The 26,102-nt window shown below is 35.0% G+C and overlaps 3 protein-coding genes across 18 annotated transcripts in view; 2 read left to right on the top strand and 1 right to left on the bottom strand.

The window, feature by feature from the left end:
- The first annotated feature begins 1,664 nt into the window (after nucleotides 1–1,664).
- LOC147400588 (putative aspartic protease At2g35615) lies at nucleotides 1,665–3,094 on the top strand. Its single transcript, XM_086444531.1, has one exon. It carries the CDS (start codon nucleotides 1,698–1,700, stop codon nucleotides 3,075–3,077), a length of 1,380 nt encoding a protein of 459 aa, XP_086300657.1. The 5' UTR covers nucleotides 1,665–1,697; the 3' UTR covers nucleotides 3,078–3,094.
- Nucleotides 3,095–8,574: 5,480 nt separating this feature from the next.
- On the top strand, nucleotides 8,575–9,264 carry LOC147400587 (putative nucleolar complex protein 14). Its single transcript, XM_086444613.1, has 2 exons — nucleotides 8,575–8,901; nucleotides 9,000–9,264. Exons 1-2 carry the CDS (start codon nucleotides 8,636–8,638, stop codon nucleotides 9,262–9,264), a joined length of 531 nt encoding a protein of 176 aa, XP_086300739.1. The 5' UTR covers nucleotides 8,575–8,635.
- Nucleotides 9,265–10,825: 1,561 nt separating this feature from the next.
- Nucleotides 10,826–26,102, bottom strand: part of LOC147400586 (uncharacterized) — a 38,907-nt gene continuing 23,630 nt past the window's right edge. For 2 of the 16 annotated variants that reach the window (XM_086446311.1, XM_086446321.1), the window contains 5 exons: nucleotides 22,208–22,300; nucleotides 21,556–21,624; nucleotides 16,780–16,872; nucleotides 16,127–16,201; nucleotides 10,826–11,164 (listed from right to left, as the gene is read on the bottom strand). In XM_086446311.1, coding sequence (XP_086302437.1) covers nucleotides 11,096–11,164; nucleotides 16,127–16,201; nucleotides 16,780–16,872; nucleotides 21,556–21,624; nucleotides 22,208–22,300 — 399 coding nt within the window. In that variant the 3' untranslated portion in view covers nucleotides 10,826–11,095. Of the gene's footprint in view, nucleotides 11,165–16,126; nucleotides 16,202–16,779; nucleotides 16,873–21,283; nucleotides 21,349–21,555; nucleotides 21,625–22,207; nucleotides 22,301–26,102 lie in introns of those variants that run through there. The other 14 variants (XM_086446315.1, XM_086446316.1, XM_086446320.1 and 11 more) reach the window with 14 other exon arrangements.

Raw genomic sequence — 26,102 nt, 5'->3', positions numbered from 1 at the left:
CAACTATACAAGAATTTGAAAAAAAAAGATTTAAAAAAATAAATTTAAAGAGTTATGTAATTTAACATTTGAGTGTAATGAATTGTGTTTGTAATTTAGAATATCAAACCATGTTATCTTTTACAATTATGTCATTTTTATTATGTGTGATTTGAGTTAGTAGTTGAAATAGTCAAATAAAGTATACTATGATTAAAAATGTAATATAGTCAACTATTTAACTTTCAGCAATATGTGACAAACATGATTATTTGATTACAATGCTTAATTTGAATCAATTCATAATTTCAACAATTATAATTTTTCAACTCTTATTCGTTGAGTTTGACAAACGGCCCTAAGATAGCTCGGTTGAGTCATCAAAGTCTCGAAGGAAATCCAATGAGATGGTTAATGTGAATCGTCCTTCACATTGATTTGTCCTAAAGCTAAGATATCTAATTTGATATTTTCAAACCTAGTCAACTTGGATTTACCTTTTTGATATAAAATAATTATTATTTGTTATTTATATAAAATAAGATTTTATGATTGAGCATCTACTATAATCCATGTTAAACTTAAATTATAATTGGATTTTGTTAACATACGCCCTATGGGCACACCTTAAGCTACATTAAATATATTTTTAAAGGCATTTTTGATAGGAAATTCAATATCCAAGATGTATTTAATGTAGTTTAACATGTGCCCTTAGGGCACATGTTAACAAAACCCAACATAATTAACTAATTTTAAATCAAGTTAAATGTGTCATTTAAATACAAATGAGTTTCGTTAACATGCGCTGTGGGTAAACATTAAACTGCATTAAATACACTTTTAATGACATTTTTGGTAAGAAATTTGATTTTCAATGCGTATTTAATGTAGTTTAACATGTGCCCATAGGGTACATGTTAACAAAACCTAACATAATTAAATAATTTTAAATCAAGTTAAATGTATCATTTAAATGTAAATGAGTTTTGTTTACATGCGCCCTAAGGGCAAATGTTAAACTACATTAAATGCATTTTTGAGGACATTTTTGGAAGGAAATTCGATTTTCAAGGTATATTTAATGTAGTTTAACAAGTGTCCTTAGGGCGCATTTTAACAAAACCCAACATAATTAAATAATTTAAAACCAAGTTGAATGTGTCATTTAAATATAATTGGTTTTTGTTAACATGCACCCAAAGGCCACACATTAAGTTGCATTAAATCCACTTTTGAGGGTATTTTTGTTAGGAAATTAAATTTTCAAGATGTATTTAATGTGTGTCCTTAGGGCGCATGTTAACAAAACCTAATATAATTAAATAATTTTAAACCAAGTTAAATGTGTTATTTATTTTTTCTCTAAAATTAAAAGACTTTCTCTATCGACATGATAATTAGGATTTGAGAAAGAAAGAACATATATCCTAACGATCAGTTCTGATCTTTTAGGGATTAATTAATTATTTCCCAGGGATCGGATACATTTTTCTTGAGAAATCCTAATATCCCAATGATCATGTTGATGGTGGTTGAGGCTAGCATTTTCCAAAGTTAAACCCTTTTCAATGTGTTATTAATGAAGTTGGTTGGCATTTATTATTTCTTAGTTGTACAAAGCCACAGTACATAAAATAGGATTGCTATAAAAATGACTGTAATGTAAACCCTTTCCCACCCAATCTTTCTTATTTCTTTCTTGGAAACTAGTAGCCATGGTTACCACACATGTAGTTCATGAGTTCTTTCTTTCTTTGTTCTTGATCACATCCATCATCATATCATATAACATCCCCACTTTGTCCACCACTAATACTAACATCACTATGTCGACTGAATCTCGTCGTTTCATTGTAGAACTCATCCATCGTGATTCTCCTCTATCTCCATTCTATAATCCAAACATCTCTCGATATGATCGAGTTAAGAGGGCTGTGAAAAGCTCTATCGCTCGTCATAACTATTTGAGTTTCAAACAAATGAGCACTTCTACAAATGTAGTTCGAGGAGAAGTATTTCCGGATGCCAACGATGCAGAGTTTCTTGCAAAGCTCTCAATTGGAACTCCTCCAGTTGAAATCTTCACTATCATTGACACTGGTAGCAATCTACTATGGACGGAATGCCAACCTTGTTTGAAATGCTTTCATAAACAAGGACCCATTTTCGACCCCGCCAAATCATCTACATATGCTAGCATATCATGCAACTCTTCATACTGCAAGTATCTTCCAAAAAAAGGTTGTGATAAAGGTAATCAATGTACTTACGATTATCAATATGGAGATTTTTCTTATAGCATTGGTACCCTTAGTAGTGATGTCCTAACCATGAAGTCCTCTGAAGGAATACTATCTACAATTCCTAAGGTAGTCTTCGGTTGCGGACATAACAATCTCAATACCTACCAAGGACAAGATACTGGAATTCTCGGCCTTGGCTTTCGTAATTTTTCATTGGCCGCTCAATTAAGTTCTACTAGCCAATCAAAATTCTCTTATTGTTTCGGCAATCTTAGCGATACTAACTCGAAAGGCCATCTTGTTCTTGGTGACGGAGCATTTATTGATGGTTACAAAACTCCATTAACAATAGGACCTAATGGATTATACTATCTTACCCTTCAAGATATAAGTGTTGGGAAGCAAAGACTCAATATCAAACAAGGAACTTTTGATTATAAGGCTAATGGAAGTGGAGGGGTGATCATAGATAGTGGATCTAAGTACTCACGCCTTGTATGGGATGCATATGATATGTTGAGGTCGGCATTGATTGATCAAGCAAATCCATACGGGCTAATAGAACTACCTGATCCTGAGAATCTAGAGAGGTTGTGCTATAATGGAAGAGTTGAATATTTGAATGGGTTTCCGACCGTGTCATTCCATTTCAAGGGGGAAACGGATTTGGTATTGGAGCGATGGAGCACATTTGTGCAAGAGGATGAAGATCTGTTTTGCACTTTTTTCATGGTTGCCAAATCTAGTTCTTTGTCCGTAATTGGAAATACAGCACAACAATATTATAATGTTGGCTATGATCTTGTAAACGAAGAGATTTCTTTTGAAATGATTGATTGCTCAGTGTTCTAATTTATTAAAGAGAAATATTTTCCATACTTAGTAAGTATTTTAAGCCTTACTAAGGGTCATTTTGCCCAAATGAATTACCACACCAACAATCCAACACCATAGTCCTATAAATTTCATCGAAAAATTCTGATAAAAAAAGAAATAATTCAGAGAACAATTCTTTTGAGTTTGATCCAAGGTTTTGAAAATGGACAGCTATCAAACTTCCACAAAGTCTCAAACATAAAATTGAAATTCAATGGTAAAAATAACATTTTTAGATATTTTTTTCAAAGTTCATAGAATGTTGTCTTTTACAACCCTGAAACATTTGATCATGTTTTTGATGCCACATGGTGAGCCCAAGGACCCTTATAGTAATAGTGAAATCCTTATAAACTTTGTAAGGCTAGGCAAATTCTATATAAAATATTTGGCTATATGGTTGGATCAGCTTATAACCAAAATGATCTTCATTATATTAAGGTTAAATTAAATTATTGGGGCATTTTTGGTCTTTCAAATTTTCGTGTTGAACAACTTTACTCTGTCTTTTCTAATGGGAGTTCCGATTCCACCTACCCATTCGAGTTGTTTCTCTTAGCAAGCCAACATCACCTAGGTGCCTAGGTTGTCCATATTGAAAGTGCCATTTCGTGGCATGACTAACCAAATCAAACCTAATCATCATTTTTCTTTGGTAGATTATCAAGAAAAAACTACATTTTCATTAATTATCAAAGAAATATTACTTTTTTAAAATTTATATAAAAAAATTTAAATGTTAGATTGTCTAGTGTTTTAATAACTTGTTGCAAACTCAGCATTTATATTAAATTTTAAATAAAAATACCGTGAATGCCTCTTATCTAATAAGGTTTATGAGAATTTTCCTCATTCAAATTCATATAAAAATATATTTATTTTTTTATAATCAACTAGAATTTTGGTCCCATCACGGTAATTTTTTTGGTGAATGGTTCAAAGGATGATGTGCCACTTGGCATTTGTGATTGGGTGGAGTACCTCAACATAAACTTGTGTAGCATATACCATTGCAATTAAATCACAATTTTAATAACTGTCAATTAAATCATGATTTTTTTAATTCAAAAATCGTGACTAGGCAAATCAGGGGCGGAGCCAGGATTTTCCTATAGTAGGGGCAAACTATGGTTAGTTGTATAGTGAAGATGAATGATTTTAGGGAGAAATTAAGAGGTTTTTAGTTAGAAGTTGAAGAAAATGATATCTAGGTCATTTCCAATTAATATTCGAGAAGTCTTAGTCCAGAGGCAATGTCATCAACAAAAAATTGAAGAGGTGAGGGAGTGGGGACAAATGGGGTATGTAATTAATTGGAAATATAGGGGTGTCTCAAAATTTTGTGAGGACAAATGGGGCATGTTATTCGCATTTTCAAATAAAAGTTTAGCCTCACGTTGAGGTTCTCCGTCAAACAGACAGTTGAGATGATATAGGTTTTCAAGAAAAATATAGAAAAAAAAATTGTATTGCTTCCTAGGCTATCAGTATTGATTTTTGGGAAATATTCATTATTCCTCTTATCTCAATTGTTTGGTTGATGGAGGAGTTGGAATCTAGCGTTTTCAAAAATAATAAAATGAAAAATGAAAGTGATGTAATTGTCCATAGGTGGATTTGTGGCTTATAATCTAAGACATTGAATGTATTTTTGGATGTGTGGTTCGATTCGAATTATCCAACTAATTAAAAAGGCACTCTGGTGAAGCTTATAACACATTAATAAGATAGAGACTGGGGCAGAGCCAAGATTTTCTTGTAGTAGGGGGAAACTATGGTTAGTTGTTTAGTGAAGATGAACGGTTTTAGGGAGAAATTAAGAGGTTTTTAGTTAGAAGTTGAAGAAAATGATATATAAGTCATCTCCAATTAATATTTGAGAAGTCCTGGCCAAGAGACAATATCATCAACAAAAAATTGAATAGGTGAGGGAGTGGGAACAAATGGGGGCATGTAATTAATTGAAAATATAGGGGTGTCTCAAAATCCTATGGGGGCAAAAGTTGGAGGGAGGTGAGGGTGTAAGGGCAAATGGGGAGAGATGTGAGAGAATGAGGACAAATGGGGCATGTAATTAGTTGAAAATATAGGGGTGTCTCAACGTTATGTGGGGGCAAAAAGTGGAGGGAGAGAGGTGAGGGAATGGGGACAAATGGGGCATGTAATTAGTTGAAAATATAGGAGTGTCTCAAAGTTCTGTGGCGGCAAAAATTAGAGGAAGGTGAGGGTGTGGGAACAAACGGGGAGAGAGGTGAGGGAGTGAGGACAAATGGGACATGTAATTAGTTGAAAATATAGGAGTGTCTCAAAGTTCTGTGGGGGCAATTGCCCCCACCAGCTCCTTACTAACTCCACCCTGATAGTGAAGCTTTGTTGTTTTCATCCAAACTAAGAAATATACTTCAATATATATGATATTTGCTTCATAGGGGGATTTGGTCTAAACAATTATGATCAGTTATGAATGCAATTATATGTATTAGGAAACACATTATTCTTACTAGGATATATTTGATCATGACATACAATTATGAATGCAAAAAATCTTGATATGGTTGTATGTATGATGATACATGTTATTTTTATTATATTATAATTGTTTTGTTCTTATACAGGTTATCTTTATATATATTTTATTTTTCATATGTCCAATTTTTAAGGAGTTTTTGTTGAATTTTTGTATAAAAAAGAAAAAGCATTTTAAATTTAAAATGATAATATAATATTTTTATTGATAAAAACAATAACAGTTACTTTTTGTAGATAATTTGTTAAGTTATAATGTTAAAACAATAATTGATACTTACAAGGGTATTGTGGTCATTTTAATAGAATCTATAATAGTTCTCAGAGACAAAACTCTGGCAGAAGTACTTCATAGTACTTCTCAGAACCTGCATCCAATTGCACGACACTTATCCAGTTACTTTAGACAGTACTTATGTTCTAAGTACTTCTGACTCATGCATCCATGCGAACCTTTATTTATTATATAAGGTTTCGTCAGCGGATACTTCAAATTTGTACTCAGTTCTGTGAGGATATAAAGAATCCAGGTTCGCCAGTCATGTATTTTAGAAGTTACTGGCACTTCCATCTTAATGAAGCTGGTTATTTGATGCTCAGATGTCCCCACTAATGCATGGAACTGTTTCAATTCTTGCAGAGAACAGCTGTTGGGCTTCTTTAAAGACATTGTTTCTGTTGAGGCTGTGGTCTATGATGTTTCCATGTTCTGACTTCCGTCATGCTGTAATGACACCAGTGATCTTGTTAATGGGCGAGTATTTGATGCGTTGTCCAATAACGTCCGGTCGTGATGTTGCTGCCGAACTTTTCTTATGCTCCATGGTTCTCTCTGTACGTGCACTATTCAAAAGCTTCATACAATTTTCTCTCCAATTTCTGCAATCCTTATGCAGATTTAGATACTGGATATTATATGAACTGTGCTTCTGTAGCATTATGTCTCTATCACCTGTCCAACAACTTGAGCAGCATGTTTTCAATTAATAGATGGTTATTGATGGTGCCTAAGTGTTACTGGAGCATGCTGCAGAATACCTCCTCATGGTTATTGGAATCTCATAATTTGGGTTCTGTGCGCACGTTAATTTTCAATGTGGTTAAGCAATTCTATTAAATTTATATATATATTTTACATAATGCCTTCAAATTTACTGATGCATTCATTTCATCATTATTTACTCTCTGACTCTCTCTCTGTATTAGATGGAATGCCTTGTAATTGTATGCATATTTTGGCAAATAGTTAGTTAATTACTTCACTTTATGGATGAAAAGCAACAAAATGGATAGCCAGGGCTATCTATCCCCATTCTGGTAAATTTTAGTGCTCTCAGTCTAGCCATTTGTAGAACACTCTTCTTCTCAAGTACATGCCTAATGAAATAATTATAATCTCTAACCATCAAAATCCTGTTGATGGTATTCAACCACTCATCAGTCTCGTGGGAATGCATTATGATGCCCATTTGTTCTCATTAAGGGTTGTCTTCTGCCAGTTTATTGGAATCTTCCTTACCAGTTAGTCTCATATGCTGACTATCATTTCCCTTATGATTCAATAGAAACACCTCAGCTGCTAGAGGAGCCTATATTTCCTTTTCTCGCTTCCATGACAATTAAAATTTGAAGGTGCCTTTAGCCATTCCATTTACTATTCATTTCTCAATCTTTTCCCCACTTGTTTCTCTTTAAATGCATGGTTTTATTCACATCTAGATTCACTTCAAATAATGAACTCAAAAGAGTATTTTGCACTCTCTTGTGATTGAATTACAACTTAGGTTTCATCCCTTTGGATGGACTGTCATGAACGCAAAGGTGGGATGGGCCTTTGGTCAGATCTATTATGAATCATACACAATGATTTTTCCATGATTATTCTTTTGGACGAGCATTTATGATGAATTACCATATTGTGACCAAATCATTGATGTTGTTACTTATATTCTCATGAGTTACTAGTTAGCAAATGGTATGTTGTTTGACACTATTTTTTTTTTTTTCTGAAGGTCACTAGACAAAATGACAAGTTCTGCCCAGAGGCCATTATATTTCTTCGAACTCTACTGATGTCAGGTTCAGAGACGGGACCGGGATTACTAAATCATACCAGGTACAACTTCAAGTTGAATTCTTTTATATATGCTCCGTAATTTAGATATCACATGCCACTGAAAGTTTATACTTCAATAAACCAGTATGTTTTGCGGTTCAAACTCTTAACACGAATGGTTGATGTAATGCGCTCAACCATGATGTCACTGGATCAAATCTCATCCCCCCACTCCAAAGTCGTGTTAATTTTTTTTATTGTGTAACTGTTTTATTATCTTTCGGAACTCAAACTGCTCGAGCCCTGGCTGTAACATGGTCGAGAATCTGAGATTCATACTCTAGATTTTCTCACTGTCATGAACATGCCGGGTGACTCTCCTTTTTTCAGCTCTGATAATTTCAGGTCAGTTATTGTTGGGTGCTTTTTATTTATCAAAAAAAAAAAAAAATTGATTGTTTGGCGCTTTTTTGTAGCTACTGATGATACTTTGTCATCTGTCACGTTGTGAGAGTGGAGCTTTCACCTTCTGTATGCATCAATTGGTCTATAACTCTGTTATCTGTGTGTGAGAGTAACTCTCTCCGAACCGGCCAATCAATGCGATGCCTCTTGGATGGGCCATGGCCCAAAAGTTGTGCTACCCATACAAACCTAACCATTTGACAACCGCGCTTTCTTTTGGATGCTCAATACAAATATGCCTTATGTTCACAAAAAAATTAATTAGTCAGATGATTGTCCAGAAAAAATGTGATTCTCCTGTAATTTCATGTCGAAGTAGTGCTTGGTTAATGAACACGCAGAATGGTCCATGGGAGTTGGGCTATGCCACCATCCACCTAGGGGCTGGCCCCTTGCTTTATTAGTTCTATACAAAAGTCTTTGTTTTATAATTATACTATTGGATTAATTGCATGCTTGATGTATTAACTGCAGGGCTAGTGTGCTTATGTCGGTGATTGAAATACTAGGAGGATTTGTTAATATATATGAAGGATATAATTCCTTCCCTGAAATATTCTTGCCAATTTCTACATCATTACAAGAAATGATAAATCAAGAAAGCATGCCAGATGTCTTACAAGATAATATTAAAGATGTTGCTCTTCTCATAAAAAGGAAAGCTGATGAGCATCACATGCTACGTCAACCCCTTCAAATGCGGAAGCAAAAGCCAGTGCCAGTCAAGCAACTAAATCCAAAATTTGAGGAGAAGTATTTTACTATTTCTGAAACTCCACTTCAGCTTATAAGCATCTTGAAATGTGTGGTTGAGTGCAAGTGTGCAACTAATGAATTACCTTGTTGCGCAGCTTTGTGAAGGGTAGAGATTATGATCCGGACCGTGAACGGGTTGAGAGGAAGAAGTTGAAGAAGCTCCTTAAACAGGAAGCTAAAGGGGCTGCTCGTGAACTTCGGAAAGATAATCATTTCTTATTTGAGGTGAGGGAGAAGGATAGGGCATTACTGGAAGAGGAAAGGGCTGAGAAATATGGAAAGGCAAGGGCTTTTCTTCAAGAACAAGAGCATGCTTTCAAATCTGGGCAGTTGGGGAAAGGCGGGAAGAGAAAGAGATGAAGCTTGCCTCAGCTTTTTTTTTTGCTTTACTTGCTTCCTTCCCCTTTTATCTTGCTTTCCTGAGAAGCTCAAGGTAATGTGTCGTAGCTTCTTACAATTTTTGTTGCGGTAGTTTGAACCTCTTGTTTCACTATTGCTGTTATATATATATATTTTATTTTTTGTGGAAATTTTCATGTTTGCTCCATGTGAGCTTCAGTTTATGATGTACATCATTGACACAGTAAAAATGAGGATTGCTTTGGGCAAATGTTTTCTGAAAAAAGGTTCAAAACATGGTCCTGCTACAACTGCAGAATGTTTCTGAGGCATTTGTAATGTCGCATATAATTTATAAGCCTTGAGATTCAATGTGGTTTAACATTTAGCCTATAAAGAAAGGAGGGTTTTGAGTGCTTCAAGGTTGAAAGGCAGGCATCCAAGAGGTTCCCCTTATTCTAGAATTTAACAAATTCTCGTGGCATCATGTAAGATTATTAGAGCTTTCAGAGCTGCTGTTTTTTTTTTTTTTTTTTCTGGATTTGTAGGTTAGAGCTTCCTTGGTAGGATTAGCAATTTCACGTTAGACGCTGGTCCGTGAGAACTTGTGTTGCTTTCCTTACAAGTTGGGATTTGGGATTGCACCCTCACGATATTTGGAGTTACAGTATATCTCAAAGCTTTTGGGTTGATATGGGAAACCATGTGATGGGATGATGGTGCATCTTACGTATAATTACGGGTCACTCTTTTGAAGTTCTAACAGAGATTCACCCGGCAGTTCTCAAGTATTTTAGATTCAATCTCATTGAATTAGAGAGCTGTCATTGACACCCCAACTTTTACTTGTACACACCAATTTCTTAAATTATTTGTCACCCCAATTACATAGTAAAACCCCTTGTCAAACCTTACAAATGTTTGGCTCAAATTATAATCTCATTGCAAGACATTATAACACTCATTCATAAAATTTCACTAGTTATTTATAATTATGAATCATGGCTCATTAAAATCCTACACCCAAGAGAGAGAGAGAGATAGTACTTACAGAAAAATAACAAGTCTTGCATGTTTCACTGAAGAGAAACTGAAGGAATCCCATTCTTGGGTGAAAGGATGTGAGTGAAGACCTTCCTTATGTAGAGAGATGCTGGCTTTTATGGATGAGATAGTGACTGAAGCCGCTCCTTAAGAGCTTTGTGGGTTTCTCTGTAGAGAAGATAAAACAGCAACCAAACCACCAAGTAGTGCAGTAAACCAATTCCACAAATACGTACAAATTTCATTTTATCTTTTTTTTTTTTTTCTCAACATCTTCATTTCTATATGCTCAATTTCAGAACATGTAGTTAGAAGAGAATGGAATAACAAAACAATTACTATAATTAATCCTTTTTTTTGTTAGAACCCCAAACTCACCTATTCAATCAGATCAAAACCATCGTACGAACAATTTCTTTACAGTAAAATCACACCGACTTTCAATTAAATCATGCCTCAAAGATATAATTATTTATAAGAAACCACCCAAAGCCAAAAACTACACTAGGGATGACCGAAGGATCCCCTGCAAATAAAATACCACCAACACCGGCATCTGATCAAAAGATCAATCTACCTGTATTACCATTAGTACTCAGCTCCAATCAAACATAATTTCCAGGGATGTAACTTACAAGAAAAGCAACAAAAAGCTACAAACCGTAGCGATATCAACCTCTACACACAAGTTCCCATCTAAACAAGAAATCCTCAAAACGGTAACCCTCTTAACACATGATTCTTGATGATTGATTTCATTCACAAAAGCTTGTTGTAGAAGGCCATTTGGAGCACCTTCACATGATGATCAAGCCAAGCAGTCGACGTTAATCCAGTCAACTACAGTCGCAGCTGGTTGCTCCCACCACTCTTCCATCTAAAGAAATATACCATGGGAAAAAGGAAATAAAAATATGTAAACTAAGGTATGGAAGATCAATTTAAGAGGGAGTCGCTGGCAAACAATTGTAATTTGATTTCAGATATCAGGTTCCAGCACCATGAATCTTTATGTCATGTGCTTATCTAAGCAACCAAAAATGCATTATTTACATGGTAACAGTTGGTAAAACAGGGATACAGACTCTGTGGCTTTTACCATTCAACATAGGGGTGTGTGAGCTACTAAATCAGGTATCTTTTGGAAAATCAGAGATGCATATTTCACGCAAATGCTTGATGAAGTTGGAAATTATAGCTTCCTTGTCCATATTATTCAATTAGTGGTTTTCACTCTTTGTTGATACTTCAAAGCAATAGGTCTTCTAAAAAGCTTGTTTGGAAATCACCCAAGACAACAAACACTATAATATGCAGGTCACGTCTTTTCTCAACACTTCCATTGGTAAAACTGTATGCTATATAGCACAAAGAAGCACAGATTCTGTTTTCCCAGCTAATGCTACTTTGGGTAAATTATTGAGGTAGAAAAACAGCTGAGTCAAAGAAACTAGGTATGGATATTTCATGATTCAGTGCCAATTCTAGAATCCAATCCAATGGCTAAAATCATCAATCTGGCTTATTTTTTATCACAAGAAATGCTCAAAATGGTTATAATCAAGTCTATGGATAAGTTATATATGGTAGACCGAATATCAACCAAGTTCGATGACCCAAAACTATTTTAGCTATTTGCATTCTACTGGTTAGTGAAAACTATAAAGCAATGTGTTGATCTGATCAAGATTTTATTTTATGGGAGTACTAACGTAGGTAGGTAGGATGTATGTGTATGTGGTACAGCGGTCCTTATCAGCCGAGAGGCAATGGTGGTGACGAGGAAAGAGCTCATCCAGACCCATGACCCAACACACTAATGCCACCTTGGATGCTTTGCCATGTTAATGAATAGAGGAAACGACCTTCTCTTCTCTCTTGGTTGGCGATTTTTGATGTCTATAACTACACATACAGAGACACATATACAGGTAATAGACATTGGAGGGAGGTATCATCTCACCTCATTCCTCTATATATATCAATATTGCAATATCTGTGTCATTAGGATGATCAACCACTCCACCACCAATGTAAGTGGTCTCTTTGTATGTAAATTTGGGATTTGGGCTATGTCAAAATAACCCTAATGTTCTCTAAAAGTAAGCTATTGAGGGATTCTTGCGCTGTGTTTGGATTGAGAGAAATGGAGAGGAGAAGATAAAATAAATGAATTTCTTTCCATTTCTCTTGTTTGGATTGTTAAGTGGGGAGAGAAGAGAAAAGAATCAGCCCCTAGATCTCTTTTCAGATATTTTAAATGAGAACAAGAATGATAATAAGAACATAATAAAGTTCATTCAGAAAACATAAACAAATATTTCAATCATAATGTGCCATTGAGATTTTACACTTTGTCCACCCTTGGATCTCTTCACACATGATGAGAATGAAAGTGCATGGAGGCATAGGATTCGTTTAGCTAAACACAAGATCTTTGGGATAAGGCTATGGAAACTAAGGTAAGTGTTTTGTAAACATACATATAAAAAGAATGCATCTTATTTAGCTCCTTCATGCCTACTATAACAGGTTATTTTGGTTTTCTAGTGGCGGCTTCAACTGTAACCCCAGCTCTACTTATTGTCTAAGCAAGATATGACTTATTTGAAAATCATATTAACTGAATAAACAATTCATAAAACTAAATGTTTATGGGAGATTGAAGTTAGTATGTAGTTCCTTTCTGTGTCAATTGTAAGGATTCAAATGGGGATTTCCTGCTCATAGATGTGCATTAGTATGTATGTATCATAAGACTTGACTAGTGGTAAGTGAAACATTTCTGCTTGGATCTATTTAATCATGTCAAAGTGTATTACTCTGCGCGAAAAAATATTTCCTCCCCCTTTTAATTGTGAATCTTTCATACCTAAATTCATACTTAGCTCAAGTTTGAGTTCTTCATGTCTAAATACATAAGCAGCCCTTTTATTTTGGAAGATATAATACTCTAATTGAATATGACATCATAACTAAATAAAAGCTGACATCCAAATTTATTCACATTTAATCCTATTCTCTTATAAACTATTTACTTTGTACCTAAGATTCCTATTTTCTGAGATTGGCTGTGAGAAAAACATGTTATCTTTGTTAACTATCACTTTACCCGTACGTGCGCAGCACAACCACTCTGTAGGAATACATGTCTTGGATTACTGGGCATTCTTTGAAGCACAAAAGTATTAAGGTTCAGTCCAATTAATCATACCAACTGTTCTACTATAGTTCCTATTCAGTCAAGGCTTCGAACCAAGGCTGTACACCTCAGCGGAGTCATTGCTAAGTTTTGATACTTAATCACCCTACTCAATTTGAATCAAGTTAACACAATCTGACTTGTAATAAGTCAGCCTTTACACACTGGACTTGCACCTTAATGGTTCATAAAGGTATGCTTAAAAACCCAATAGAACTTGGTCATGTTGGAGAATTGGCATGCCAAATATTTTGAACTTAAGACCTAACACTTAGCACTACTATGAAAATGCAAATCAAATGACAAAACCATCTCCCATGCCAATTCGTAAAGGATCATTATGCAGAACCGTCGAGTAAGAAAGAAGTTACCTTGCCACATACTGGACATGTTTCACTTCTCTCCATCCACTCATATATACAATCAAGGTGGTAAATTAGGCAAAAAGTGCTGCCAAAGAGAAGTTTCCATAGTATACCAACGATGATTAACCAATTAAACTTCTGCCAGATATGTGGGAATTTTAAATCAACCAACATTACTAACAGGAGAATTAGTTCAAGTCTAGGCCACCCAAAGTCTTATTTTCATCTTTGGTTATCAATTTTTTATTTTTTATTTATTTTCTTTTTATTTTCTTGACAATAGTGAACTGGAAAACATGGGGAACTTAGATGCATACTAGAAGAATCATATGCCGGCCCAGCCCAGGTTTAAAATCTCATCTCAGGGCAATGTCTCTGTCAGTAGAAATCAAAATTTCACCATTAAATCATCAAGGAAAAACAACGTTGACTTACCGTCAAGGAGGGTAAACCTAATCTTGCATTTTGCAAAGGGGTGAACCTAATATCAAGAATTTAACAGGTGGTATTTCTAAAATACCCAAAAAATAATTCCAGAAGGGGAATGTAGGAATGCTAAATTTTAACTCTAGATTGCTACTCAGATTCCATGAGAAGGCAACTCACCGATTGCACAGAGCAAGAACTGATGCAATTCAACATCTAGCCAATGTTTTAAAGTACCTAAGGCGTACTTGAGGCATTTTAGGTTCTTGAGACGAGGTGTAAGCCTCAAGGTGCATTGAGGAGTAGGCCTCAATTAATTTAAAAAAAACTAAATAATACATAAAAATTATAATAAATTCAAAACAAATATAAAAACAAGTAAACAAACCTTCAAGCATAAAATAAAAATTAAACATTAAAAATGTAAAGAAGTAGGAATGTAATATAGTAGCAAATTAGCAATGTATAATCACTCATAAAGTATCAAACATCGAATAAACAACTACTATAGGCCTAGAAATGAAGTTTAAGACCCTATTATAAAAATAAAAAATAAAAAGAATCAAATACAAAAACAAGAGAAAAATATAAGTTTTTGAAAAACAAAACAAATAGGTAAAAAGTTCAAGAATGTACATAGAAAAATCACATACCTCAAAACCTTAGAAAATCCGTGATTTCTTGGTTATATTTTATCACAATTTTTTTAAGAAAGTTGTAGGAATCAACGGATTTGAATTCGGATGAATATTGGACTCTCTAGGAAGAAATCTTGGTGTAGGGAGATTTTAGAATTTCAAAGAGAGATTTTGAGAGATCTCTTGATAAATTAAGTTTAGAAGAAAAAAACACTTCTATTTAGTAGAGTTATGTAAATAAGAGACATTGGGGGGGTAATAAAGCAAGAAAAAAAAAACGATTTTTTGGACCCACGAAATTGGGTTCTGCCGAACCTATTGAGGCATATGCCTCACAACTCTGAGGCGTAAGCCTCACTAAATTTTGCTGAGGCTTACACTACATCTAGCATCTATTGGAGTCACCATTGGAAATACTCCTCAGAATACATGAGCAGTCATCTCATTAATTGAGCAGAGTGAGAACTGAGGCAGCTGAGCAATCTAGCGTCTATTGTGGTCGCCATAATCACTCATACTGAGTGGCAGAGATTTCCATGTATATTTTGCAGCAAAACATTTTGCGTTTCTAAGAACACCGTAGCGCAAACATTGCTACTAAATCTTTAGGAAGACTTCAAAAATATCAAAAGGCAACCAAATGTAATAAAACAAATTTACATGAACAGGTCTACTATATTCCATTTGGGCATCTACAAGCATGGCAGTGAGAAAAAAACACATGGCCATTAACAAACATACAGAAATCTGACAAGGTTCAGGACTGCAAGTTCCAAGTTTTTTGGAGGAGTGTCAAACAGTGAGTCTCATTCTAGCTTCAAAATAATACCTTTAAACTTCAATCCACAAGTTTTGAGAGAAAAAGAGGAAAACCATCATGCAATTTCTTTATTTTACTTCAAAATCATCACAGGCATGTTTTAAATATCTGTATTTAATTAATTACAGGATATTTATAAGTACTTTATCTGTCATTAATTCCCAAAGCACTTCAGAACAATAATTCCAAATCATGCATCATGTACTAAGCCTAAAGAAGTTTGCTCATTCATGGCAGAAAGTCAAGTCGATAAATTAATAAAGTTTTCCATTTTGATTATAAATACTGCAATATACATATGGTATTGTTTTAAATTAGGAGTTAAAATACTGTTTAGTTATTAGAATTATATATCAAAAGATGAGTCAGGGATAAAATGCAAAATTACAAGCGAGACGCCGCCAGAACCAAGTTCACACATGGTGTTCACATTAACTTCCACGATTAGCAACCCAGTCACAACCTGCACTAAATTAATTGAAGTATTTTTCCAAAAAAATCCAGTCAGTTATAACCTAATCGCTCTCATAGTTTATACCAAAAAGAAAAACGGAAAATAAAATATAAATAAATGGCAATTGCAAGGCCGCAATGATTCACAAAGCCTACCATTTTTAAGAACAAAACCACCATTTGCCTACAATCATAACACCTCAATTGATTGAACTATCATCAAATGGTGCTATTTTGCATTTCACATAGATATAAGATCCAAGGTTTAAAATATTTTCTCAAGGCAACATTTCGATCAAGAAAAAAACTGATACCATCTCGACCAAAACATTCCAATACATTCCCAAAACATTAAATATTTTGGAATTATTGTTTCGTATTGGACTTGACCGATAAATATCAGTATTGGTCGACAAATTCTGGAATTTTGAACCATGGATAAGATGTCATTGGTTAAGGTGGTCAATTGGCATTATGTATATAAGGTGATCATCCAATATTCAAAATGAAAATAAAGACAAGGGAAGTTTGAATATAAATTTTCTAAAACAAGATAGTTATGTAATTTGGGCAGACTTAGATTATTACCATATAAATCCAACAAAGAATGCAGGTGATTGCAGAGGCCAGAAATCCAGCTTCTTGTGTCACTGCAGAAACAGCAAGGATACCTGCACCTACCTATAGAATTTAATGAAAAAGGGGATTGTAGAGGGAAATAGATTAAGCTATAAATAAAACGACATTGATGTTGTAACTTTGATACCTACATTTCAAAAGTTGCATGTGCGTTCATGTAGTATGTGTAAATGCACCTTGTACTAGGATCCGATCCCATCCCCATTACTGGATCCCAATGCCCAAACTGGACCCACCTACCTAAATACATGTTCCATGGTCCCCAACCCGAATCAAAGTCGACCTAGATACCCCAAATCTGTGCCTCATGCATCTTATTATGCTCCTACAACTGTCTTTAACAATCCAAACCCACAACATATAGGCCATTACAAGATAGAATCGGTTCCAAAAGTTCGAACTGTATCCACCCGCCTAAATACTTGTTCTAAGACCCCCTGACCCAAACCCAACTTAGTCTAGATACCTTAGATCATAACCCTATGCATCTTATCATGCTCCTACTTTAACAATTCAAATCCAAAACCCGGAGGCCATTGCCAGATACGATTGGATCCCAAAGTCCAAACCATATCCACCTACTTAAACATGTTCCAAGACCCCCCAACCCAAACCCGACTTGGTCTAGATACCCTAGATCATGGACCTATGCATCTTATTATGCTCCTACTTTAAATCCACAACCCAGAGGCCATTGCTGGATAGAAATGGATTCCAAATAGAATTCAAAGTCCAAACCATATCCACCTACCAATATTTAGGGGTGTTAAAACTATAGAATTGGTAACCCAAATCTGAACCGAGTATTGCTTCGGTCTTGGGTTAGGTGTCTGAAACCGAACTGAACCCAAAACCAGATCGATTTTTACACACAAACCCGAACTGAAACCCGCAAAAATAGTTTTAGAACTCCAACAATCTTGAAGATTGTTCCGACTTTTTTCAATATTTTTTTGAACAGTGGGTAGTTTGCCTGACGTCAAGTCTAATTGTGTTTAGGTATTATTGGCAATATTAACATGACCTATGAAAATGACTCGAAAATGACACAAAATTTGTAGGTTCGGGTCAAGCCTAATTAGGTTTAGGGTATTATTGAAAATTTTTAAGGTTGAAGGAGTAAGAGACGAAAATGAATAAAGTGGGATAAAAAGGTAAAAGAGAAAATATAGTAAAGTTATAGGGGTGAAGTGTAAAGGAAATAAAGTGGGTCCCACAAAACTATAACCTAATGGGAGGGTTACGGGGATCAAAGTGAAAAAATAAAGTTGGAAAGATATTATTAAATAATTTTGAGATTAAAGGGGTAAAAGATGAAAAATAATTTAAAAAAAAAGGTTAAAAGAGGTAAAAGAGATTTTATAATAAAATTAGAAGAGTGAAAATAAAGTTGAGTGATGTAAAGAGAAAAAGTAATAAAGTGGGTTCCACACAAAGGTTTGTGATTCACAACTGTACCAACTTAGTTGAGTTTTATTATATAGATATATAGCTTTTGGGACTTGAGAATCGTGACACTAAATACTTTTTAAACATTTGAAAAATGCAATTTTTTCAAATTTTATGAATTCCAAGTAACCCGGATCGATACGGGTTGGACTAGATTTCGAGTCTACCTTCAAGTCATCGATTTCGGGTTCAACCTAGATTAGTTAGTTCGGTCCAAGGTTTGATTTGCCCCCAAACCTGTCCAAAACCCGTTAATCCGATTTTGGTCCGGTCCGATTACCCATTTGAACGCCCCTACCTAAATACATGTTCCAGGACCCCCCAACACAAGCCCAACTTCGTCTAGATCCTAACCCTATGCATCTTATTATGCTCCTACTTCAACAATTCACATCCACAACCCAGAGGTCATTATCGGATACAATTGGATATCAATAAGGGTGTTCAATCGGGTAACCCAAATCAGATCGAGACCAGTTTACCAGGTTCAAACCGGTCTGGATTTTGACCCGAAATTCATAAATTTTGAAAAAAATTTCATTTTTTCAAATATTTGAAAAGTACTTAGTGTCACGATTCCCAAGTCCCAACAGCTATATATAACCCAACAACTATATATCTATATAATAAACACAACTGAGTTGGAACAGTTGTGAGACACAAACCTTTGTGTGGGATCTAACTTTATTGTGTTTTTTCTCTTTACCCCCTCAACTTTATTTTCACTCCTCTAACTTTATTACATTTCCTCTTTTACCCCTTTTAATATATTTTATTATTTTTCATCTTTTACCCCTTTAACCTCAAATTCTTTAATAATACCCTTCCAACTTTATTTTTTTCACTTTTATACTCTTAACCCTCCTATCAAGCTATAGTTTTGTGGGATCCACTTTATTTCTTTTACACTTCAACCCCTATAACTTTACTTTATTTCCTCTTTTATCATTTTAACCCACTTTATTATTTTTCATCTTTTATCCCTTTAACCTTAAATTTTTTCAATAATACCCCAAACCTAGATAGGCTTGACTCAACCCATTAATTTTGTGTCGTTTTCAAGTCGTGTTAAAATTGCCACCACCTACTCCAATTTTTTTTTTTTTTTGCTTTTACACCCTCAACTCGATAAAGGATGCTCGTGCCATAGGCACAGACGAACTCTAGTACATATATATAATTATATATAAGGGGAATGCTAACGTCCAATACCTTATGGGGACGTTAACATTGTCAACTACATTCACTTCCCAATAGTACCCCTCCCCATTTTGCCTTTTAGTGAAAAAGACAAGGGTATATTAGTCTTTTATACATAATAAATGCTAAGAACATTTTAGTATTTCAATTTAAATGATTTTTTTGTAATAAATATTTTGGCAATCAATGCCAACATAATAAATAGGGGTGTCAATGGGTACCCATTTAACTGAACCGGAACCAGAACCGAAAACCCCGGTTTCGGATCCCTTTTTATTGGAACCGATTAGATCCGGGTCTAAAATGAAACCAAACCGATAGGAACCGGAAGCGTTAGGTTCTATCCACGGGTACCTGCAACTGATTTATTTTGTCATTTCTTTCCATTCTATAGATGATTTAAGATATTTTTATTTCAAATAAATACATCTTATAACATTCTTCAATTTTTTTTATATAAATTATCGATTGGATCTTAAAATGAGCTACTCTTCTAAAAATTTATTACTTTTAACAAAGATAAATTTTTATTTTTGGAAAAAATCATTAATTTGTGTCTTTAGTATAACAAATTATAACCAAGTTAAAATTTTTGTTGATAATATGTTAATTTTTTGAAAGGATTTTTTCATAATGATTTGAAATACTTTTTTTCTCATTCGATTCTTGAGAACCGGAACCAATGGGTACCCGTGTTTTTGGCGGTTCCAGTTCCAATTCCATTTAATTTGAAACCAACCCGAAACCGACAAGAACCGAAACCGAACAAAATATCATGGTTATAGTTTTAAGTTCCTTAGGAACTGACCCATTGACACCCCTAATAATAAATGCATTTATTAAGGCCATAATAAATGCATTTATTACACAAAAGACTAACATAATCTTGTCTTTTCACTAAAAGACAAAATGGGGAGGGGTATTATTAGAAAAAAAAAGTCAAAAAAACTGTTGGAGTTCTAAACTTTGGGTCAAAGACCAGGTTCGAAATTGGGCTCGTTGGTTTCGGTTCGGCTTTGTGAGTAAAAATCAATCCGGGTTCAATTCGATTTCAGACACCTAACCCATGACCTAACCAATATTCATTGGATTGATCATGGTCCAAGAAAGAAATCGATTCAGTTTTCAAATTTAAAAACTGGTCCGGGTTGACCCACATTACCTATTCTGGATTTTTTGAACACCCCTACATCTCAATATGATCCTACTATAGCAATCCGAACCCACAACCTGTAGGCCAATACAATCGGATCCAAATGCCCAACCGGACGCATATACCCCCTGGACCCAAATTGGTCTGTATATCCACACACTATGCATTGTATTATGCTCTTACTTTAACATCCAAACCAACAACCCATTATTGGATATGGTTAGATCCCAATTCCCAACCTGGGCCCACCTACCCAAATACATGTTCCAAGACCCCCAACCTGGACCGAATTCGTCAGATACCCTGGATCCTTATTCTATGCATCTTAATATGCTCCTAATTTAGAGAAATTCTATTGTCACACCAACTTTTACATGCAACACACCAATCATTTTGAAATTAAGCAGTTGTCTATACTTTAAAGGTATGTTATAACAAAAAAAATTGGTGTGTTAATAGCAGCTATCTAAATTCAACAATCCAAGCCCACAACAAACAGTTGTGTTAATAGCAGCTATGTAAATTCAACAATCCAAACCCACAACAAACAGGTATTGTTCGGGTCAGATATCGGGTCTGATTAAACCCATTAAAAACATAGCTCATGATCATCAATGAAATGAAGTTCAATATGGGTAAATTATCCCATACCATAGTGCAGGCAACCAGAAATACTGCACTGATAAGGCTTCCTGAGAACAAAAACAATCGAAACCCTAATAATCTCAGTGTCAAAATCAAGAAAAAAGCATACACACACAAAAATTCAAAAAAAAAAAAAAAAATTGTGAAAATCTCATTGATGAATTGACCTAGTTCTCTCTTCAAGGTGACTTGATTTAGATTTGAAAACATCCTCTCCAACTCTTTTGTTATTAGAATTATATATCAAAAGATGAGTCAGGGATAAAATGCAAAATTACCAGCAAGACACCACCAGAACCAAGTTCACAATTCACATTAACTTCCCTGATTAGCAATCCAGTCACAACCTGCATTAAATTAGTTGATGAAGTATTTTTCCAAAAAAAAAACCAGTCAGTTATGACCTAATCACTCTCATAGTTTATACCAAAAAGAAAAACGGAATATCAAATATAAATTAATGGCAATTGCAAGGCCTCAATGAATCACAAAGCCTACCATTTTTAAGAACTAAACCACCATTTGCCTACAATCAAAACACCTCAATTGATTGAACTATCAATCAAATGGTGCTATCTTGGTTTTCATATAGAGATAAGATCAAGGTTTAAAATCTTGTCTCGAGGCAATAGTTTAATCAAGAGAAAAACTGATACCATCTCGACCGAAACGTTCCAATGCATTCCCAAAACATTGAATATTTCGGAATTAATGTTTCGGATCGGACTTGGCTGATAAATATCAGTATAGGTCGACAAATTATGGAATTTCGAGCCATGGATAAGATGTCATTGGTTAAGGTGGTCAATTGGTATTATGTATATAAGGTGATCATCAAATATTTAAAATGAAAACAAAGACAGGAGAAGTTTGAATATAAATTTTCTAAAACAAGATAGTTATGTAATTTGGGCAGACTTAAATTATTACCATATAAATCCAACAAAGAATGCAGGTGATTGTAGAGGCCAGAAATCCAGCTGCTTGTGTCACTGCAGGAATAGCAAGGATAGCTGCACCTACCTGTAGAATTTAATGGCATTTGAAATAGATTAAGCTATAAATAGATAGACATTGATGTTGTAACTTTGATACTTGTGTTTCAAAAGTTGCATTTGCATTCGTGTGGTATGTATAAATGCACCTTGTAGTCGGATCCGATCCCATCCCCATTACGGGATCAGAATGGATCCCAATGCCCAAACTGGACCCACCTACCTAAATACATGTTCCATGAACCCCCAACCCAAATCAGACTCGACTTAGATACCCTGAATCCACGCCTTATTCATCTTATTATGCTCCTAATGTCTTTAACAATCCAAACCCACAACCTATAGGCCATTACAAGATAGAATCGGATCCATAAGTCCAAACTGTATCCACCTACCTAAATACTTGTTCTAAGGCGCCCTGACCCAAACCCAACTTGGTCTAGATACCCTAGATACTAACCCTATGCATCTAATTATGCTCCTACTTTAACAATTCAAATCCAAAACCCGGAGACCAATGTCAAATACAATTGGATCCCAAAGTCCAAACTGTATCCACCTACTTAAATACATGTTCCAAGACCACCCTACCTGACTTGGTCTAGATACCCTAGATCATGACCCTATGCATCTTATTATGCTCCAACTTTAAATCCACAACCCGGAGGCCATTGCCGGACATGATTGGATTCCAAATAGGATCTAAAGTCCAAACCGTATCCACCTACTCATATTTAGGGGTGTTAAAACTTCGAAACTGGTTTCTTACTCGGACCGTGACCAACCCGATGAGTATTGATTCAATCTTGGGTTAGATATCTGAAACTGGACCGATTTTTACACGCAAACCCGAACTGAAACCCGCAAACCTGGTTTTAGAAGTCCAATAGTCTTGAAAATTGTTCCGACTTTTTTCCAATTTTTTATTTAAATTTTTTTTTGAATAGTGGGAAGTGTGCCTGACGTCAAGTCTAATTGGATTTGGGGTATCATTGCCAACTTTAACACAACCCATGAATACGACTCAAAAATGACAAAATTAGTAGGTTTGGGCCAAAAGCCAAATTGGGTTTGGGGTATTATTGAAAAATTTTAAGGTTAAAAGAGTAAAAGACGAAAAACAATAAAGTGGGTTAAAGGAGTAAAAGAGAAAATATAGTAAAGTTATAGGGGTGAAGTGTATAGAAAATAAATTGGGTCCCACAAAACTATAGCTTGATGGGAGGGTTAAGGGAATAAAAGTGAAAAAAAAAAAGTTGGAAGAGTATTATTAATTAATTTTGAGGTTAAAGGGGCAAAAGATGAAAATAATAAAATAGGTTAAAAGGGGAAAAGATGTTATATAATAAAATTTGATGAGTGAAAATAAAGTTGAGTGGGGGTAAAAAGAAAAAGCAATAAAGTGGGTCCCACACAAAGGTTTGTGTCACAACTATACCAACTCAGTTGTGTTTTATTATATAGATATATAGCTTTTGAGACTTGGGAAGCATGACGTTAAGTACTTTTTAAAAGTTCGAAAAAATGTAATGCTTTCAAATTTTATGGATTTTGGGTTAAAACCCATACCGGAACTGTTTGGACCCGATTTCGGGTTTACTTTTAGGCCATCGATTTTGGGTTCAACCTAGACTAGTTAGTTCGGTCCAAAGTTTGATTTGCCCCCAAACCTGTCCAAGACCCGTTAATCCGATTTTGGTCCGGTACAGGTTACCCAGTTGAACACCCCTATCTAAATACATGCTCTAGGACCCCCCCCCCCCCCCCAACCCAAACCCAGCTTGGTCTAGATCCTAACCCTATATATCTTATTATGCTCCTACTTTAACAATTCAAATCCACAACCTGGAGGTCATTGTCGGATACGAATGGATATCAATAGGGGTGTTCAATCGGGTAATCCAAATCGAACCGAAACCAGTTTACTGGGTTCAAACCGATATGGATTTTGACCCGAAATCCATTTTTCAAATATTGGAAAAGTAGATAGTGTCTTGATTCCCAAGTCCCAACAGCAATATATATAACCCAACAGCTATATATCTATATAATAAACACAACTGAGTTGGTACAATTGTGAGGCACAAACCTTGGTGTGGTACCTACATTTTTTTTTCTCTTTACCCCCCTCAACTTTATTTTCACTCCTCTAACTTTTTATATTCTCTTTTTAACCTATTTTATTATTTATCACCTTTTACCCTTTTAACCTCAAATTTTTTTAATAATACCCTTTCAATTTTACTTTTTTCACTTTTATACCCTTAACCCTCCCATCAAGCCATAGTTTTATGGGATCCACTTTATTTCTTTTACACTTCAACCCCTATAACTTTACTATATTTCCTCTTTTACCATTTTAACCCACTTTGTTATTTTTCATCTTTTACCCCTTTAACCTCAAAAATTTTCAATAATACCCCAAATCCAAATAGGCTTAACTCAAACCCATTAATTTCGTGTCGTGTTAAAATTGCCACCACCTACTCCAATTTTATTATTTTCGCTTTTACCCCCTCAACTCGAGAGAGGATGCTCGTGCCATAAGCAGAGGAAAACTCTAGTATATATATAAGGGGAATGTTAACATCCAATACCTCATGGGGGATGTTAGCATTGTTCACTACATTCACTTCCCAATAGTACCCCTCCCCATTTTTTCTTTTAGTGAAAAAGGTAGGGGTATGTTGGTCTTTTATACATAATAAATGCTAAGGGCATTTTAGTATTTTGATTTAAATGGTTTCTTTGTAGTAATGCTTTGGCAATCAATGCCATCATAATAAATGCATTTATTAAGGACATAATAAATGTATTACTATGCAAAAGACTAACATACCCTGTTTTTTCACTAAACGACAAAATGGGGAGGGGTGTTATTGGAAAAAAATTCAGAACTGACCGTTGGAGTTCTAAAATTTGGGTCAAAGGGGGTTCAAAATCGAGATCGCAGGTTTCGATTCGGGTTTGCGAGTAAAATCAATCCAGGTTCAATTCGGTTTCAGACACCCAACCTAAGACCAAACCAATACTCATTGGGCAGGTCATGGTCCGAGAAAGAAACCGGTTTGGTTTTCGAGTTTAAAAACTAGTCCAGGTTGACCCACATTACCGGTTCCAGATTTTTTGAACACCCCTACATCTTAATATGATCCTACTATGGCAATCCGAACCCACAACCTGTAGGCCAATACAATTGGAACAAATGCCCAACCGGACCCATATACCCCTTGGACCCGAATTGGTCTATATACCCTCGATCCACACCTTTTATTATGCTCTTACTTTAACATCCAAACCAACAACCCATTACGAGATATGGTTAGATCCCAATTTCCAACACAGGTCCACCAACCTAAATACATGTTCCAAGACCCCGAACCCAGATCGAATCCGTCTAGATACCCTAGACCCATATTCTATGCATCTGATTATGCTCTTAAATTTAGAGAAATTCTATGCATCTAGATACCTTGCAACACACCAATCATTATGAAATTAAGTAGTTGTCTATACTTTATAGGTGTGTTATAAATAAAAAATTGGTGCGTTAAAAGCAACTATTTAAATTCAACAATTCAAACCCACAACAAACAGGTATTGTTCGGGTCGGATATCGGGTCTGATTAAACCCATGAAAAAGACAGCTCATGCTCAACAATGAAATGAGTTCAATATAGGGGTGTTAATGGGTCGGTTCTGGTTCCAAAATAAATGGAACCAGAACTGCCAAAAATAATGGATACCCATCGGTTCCGGCTCTCAAGAATTGAATGACAAAAAAAGTATTTCAAATCATTATAAAAAAAAGTTCCTTTCAAAAAAAATTA

Source organism: Akebia trifoliata, chromosome 6, assembly GCF_017979445.1.
Source record: "Akebia trifoliata isolate Shusen 1 chromosome 6, ASM1797944v1, whole genome shotgun sequence".
In the NCBI taxonomy this organism is placed as follows: Eukaryota; Viridiplantae; Streptophyta; class Magnoliopsida; order Ranunculales; family Lardizabalaceae; genus Akebia; species Akebia trifoliata.
This window is presented reverse-complemented; position numbering and strand designations above follow the sequence as displayed.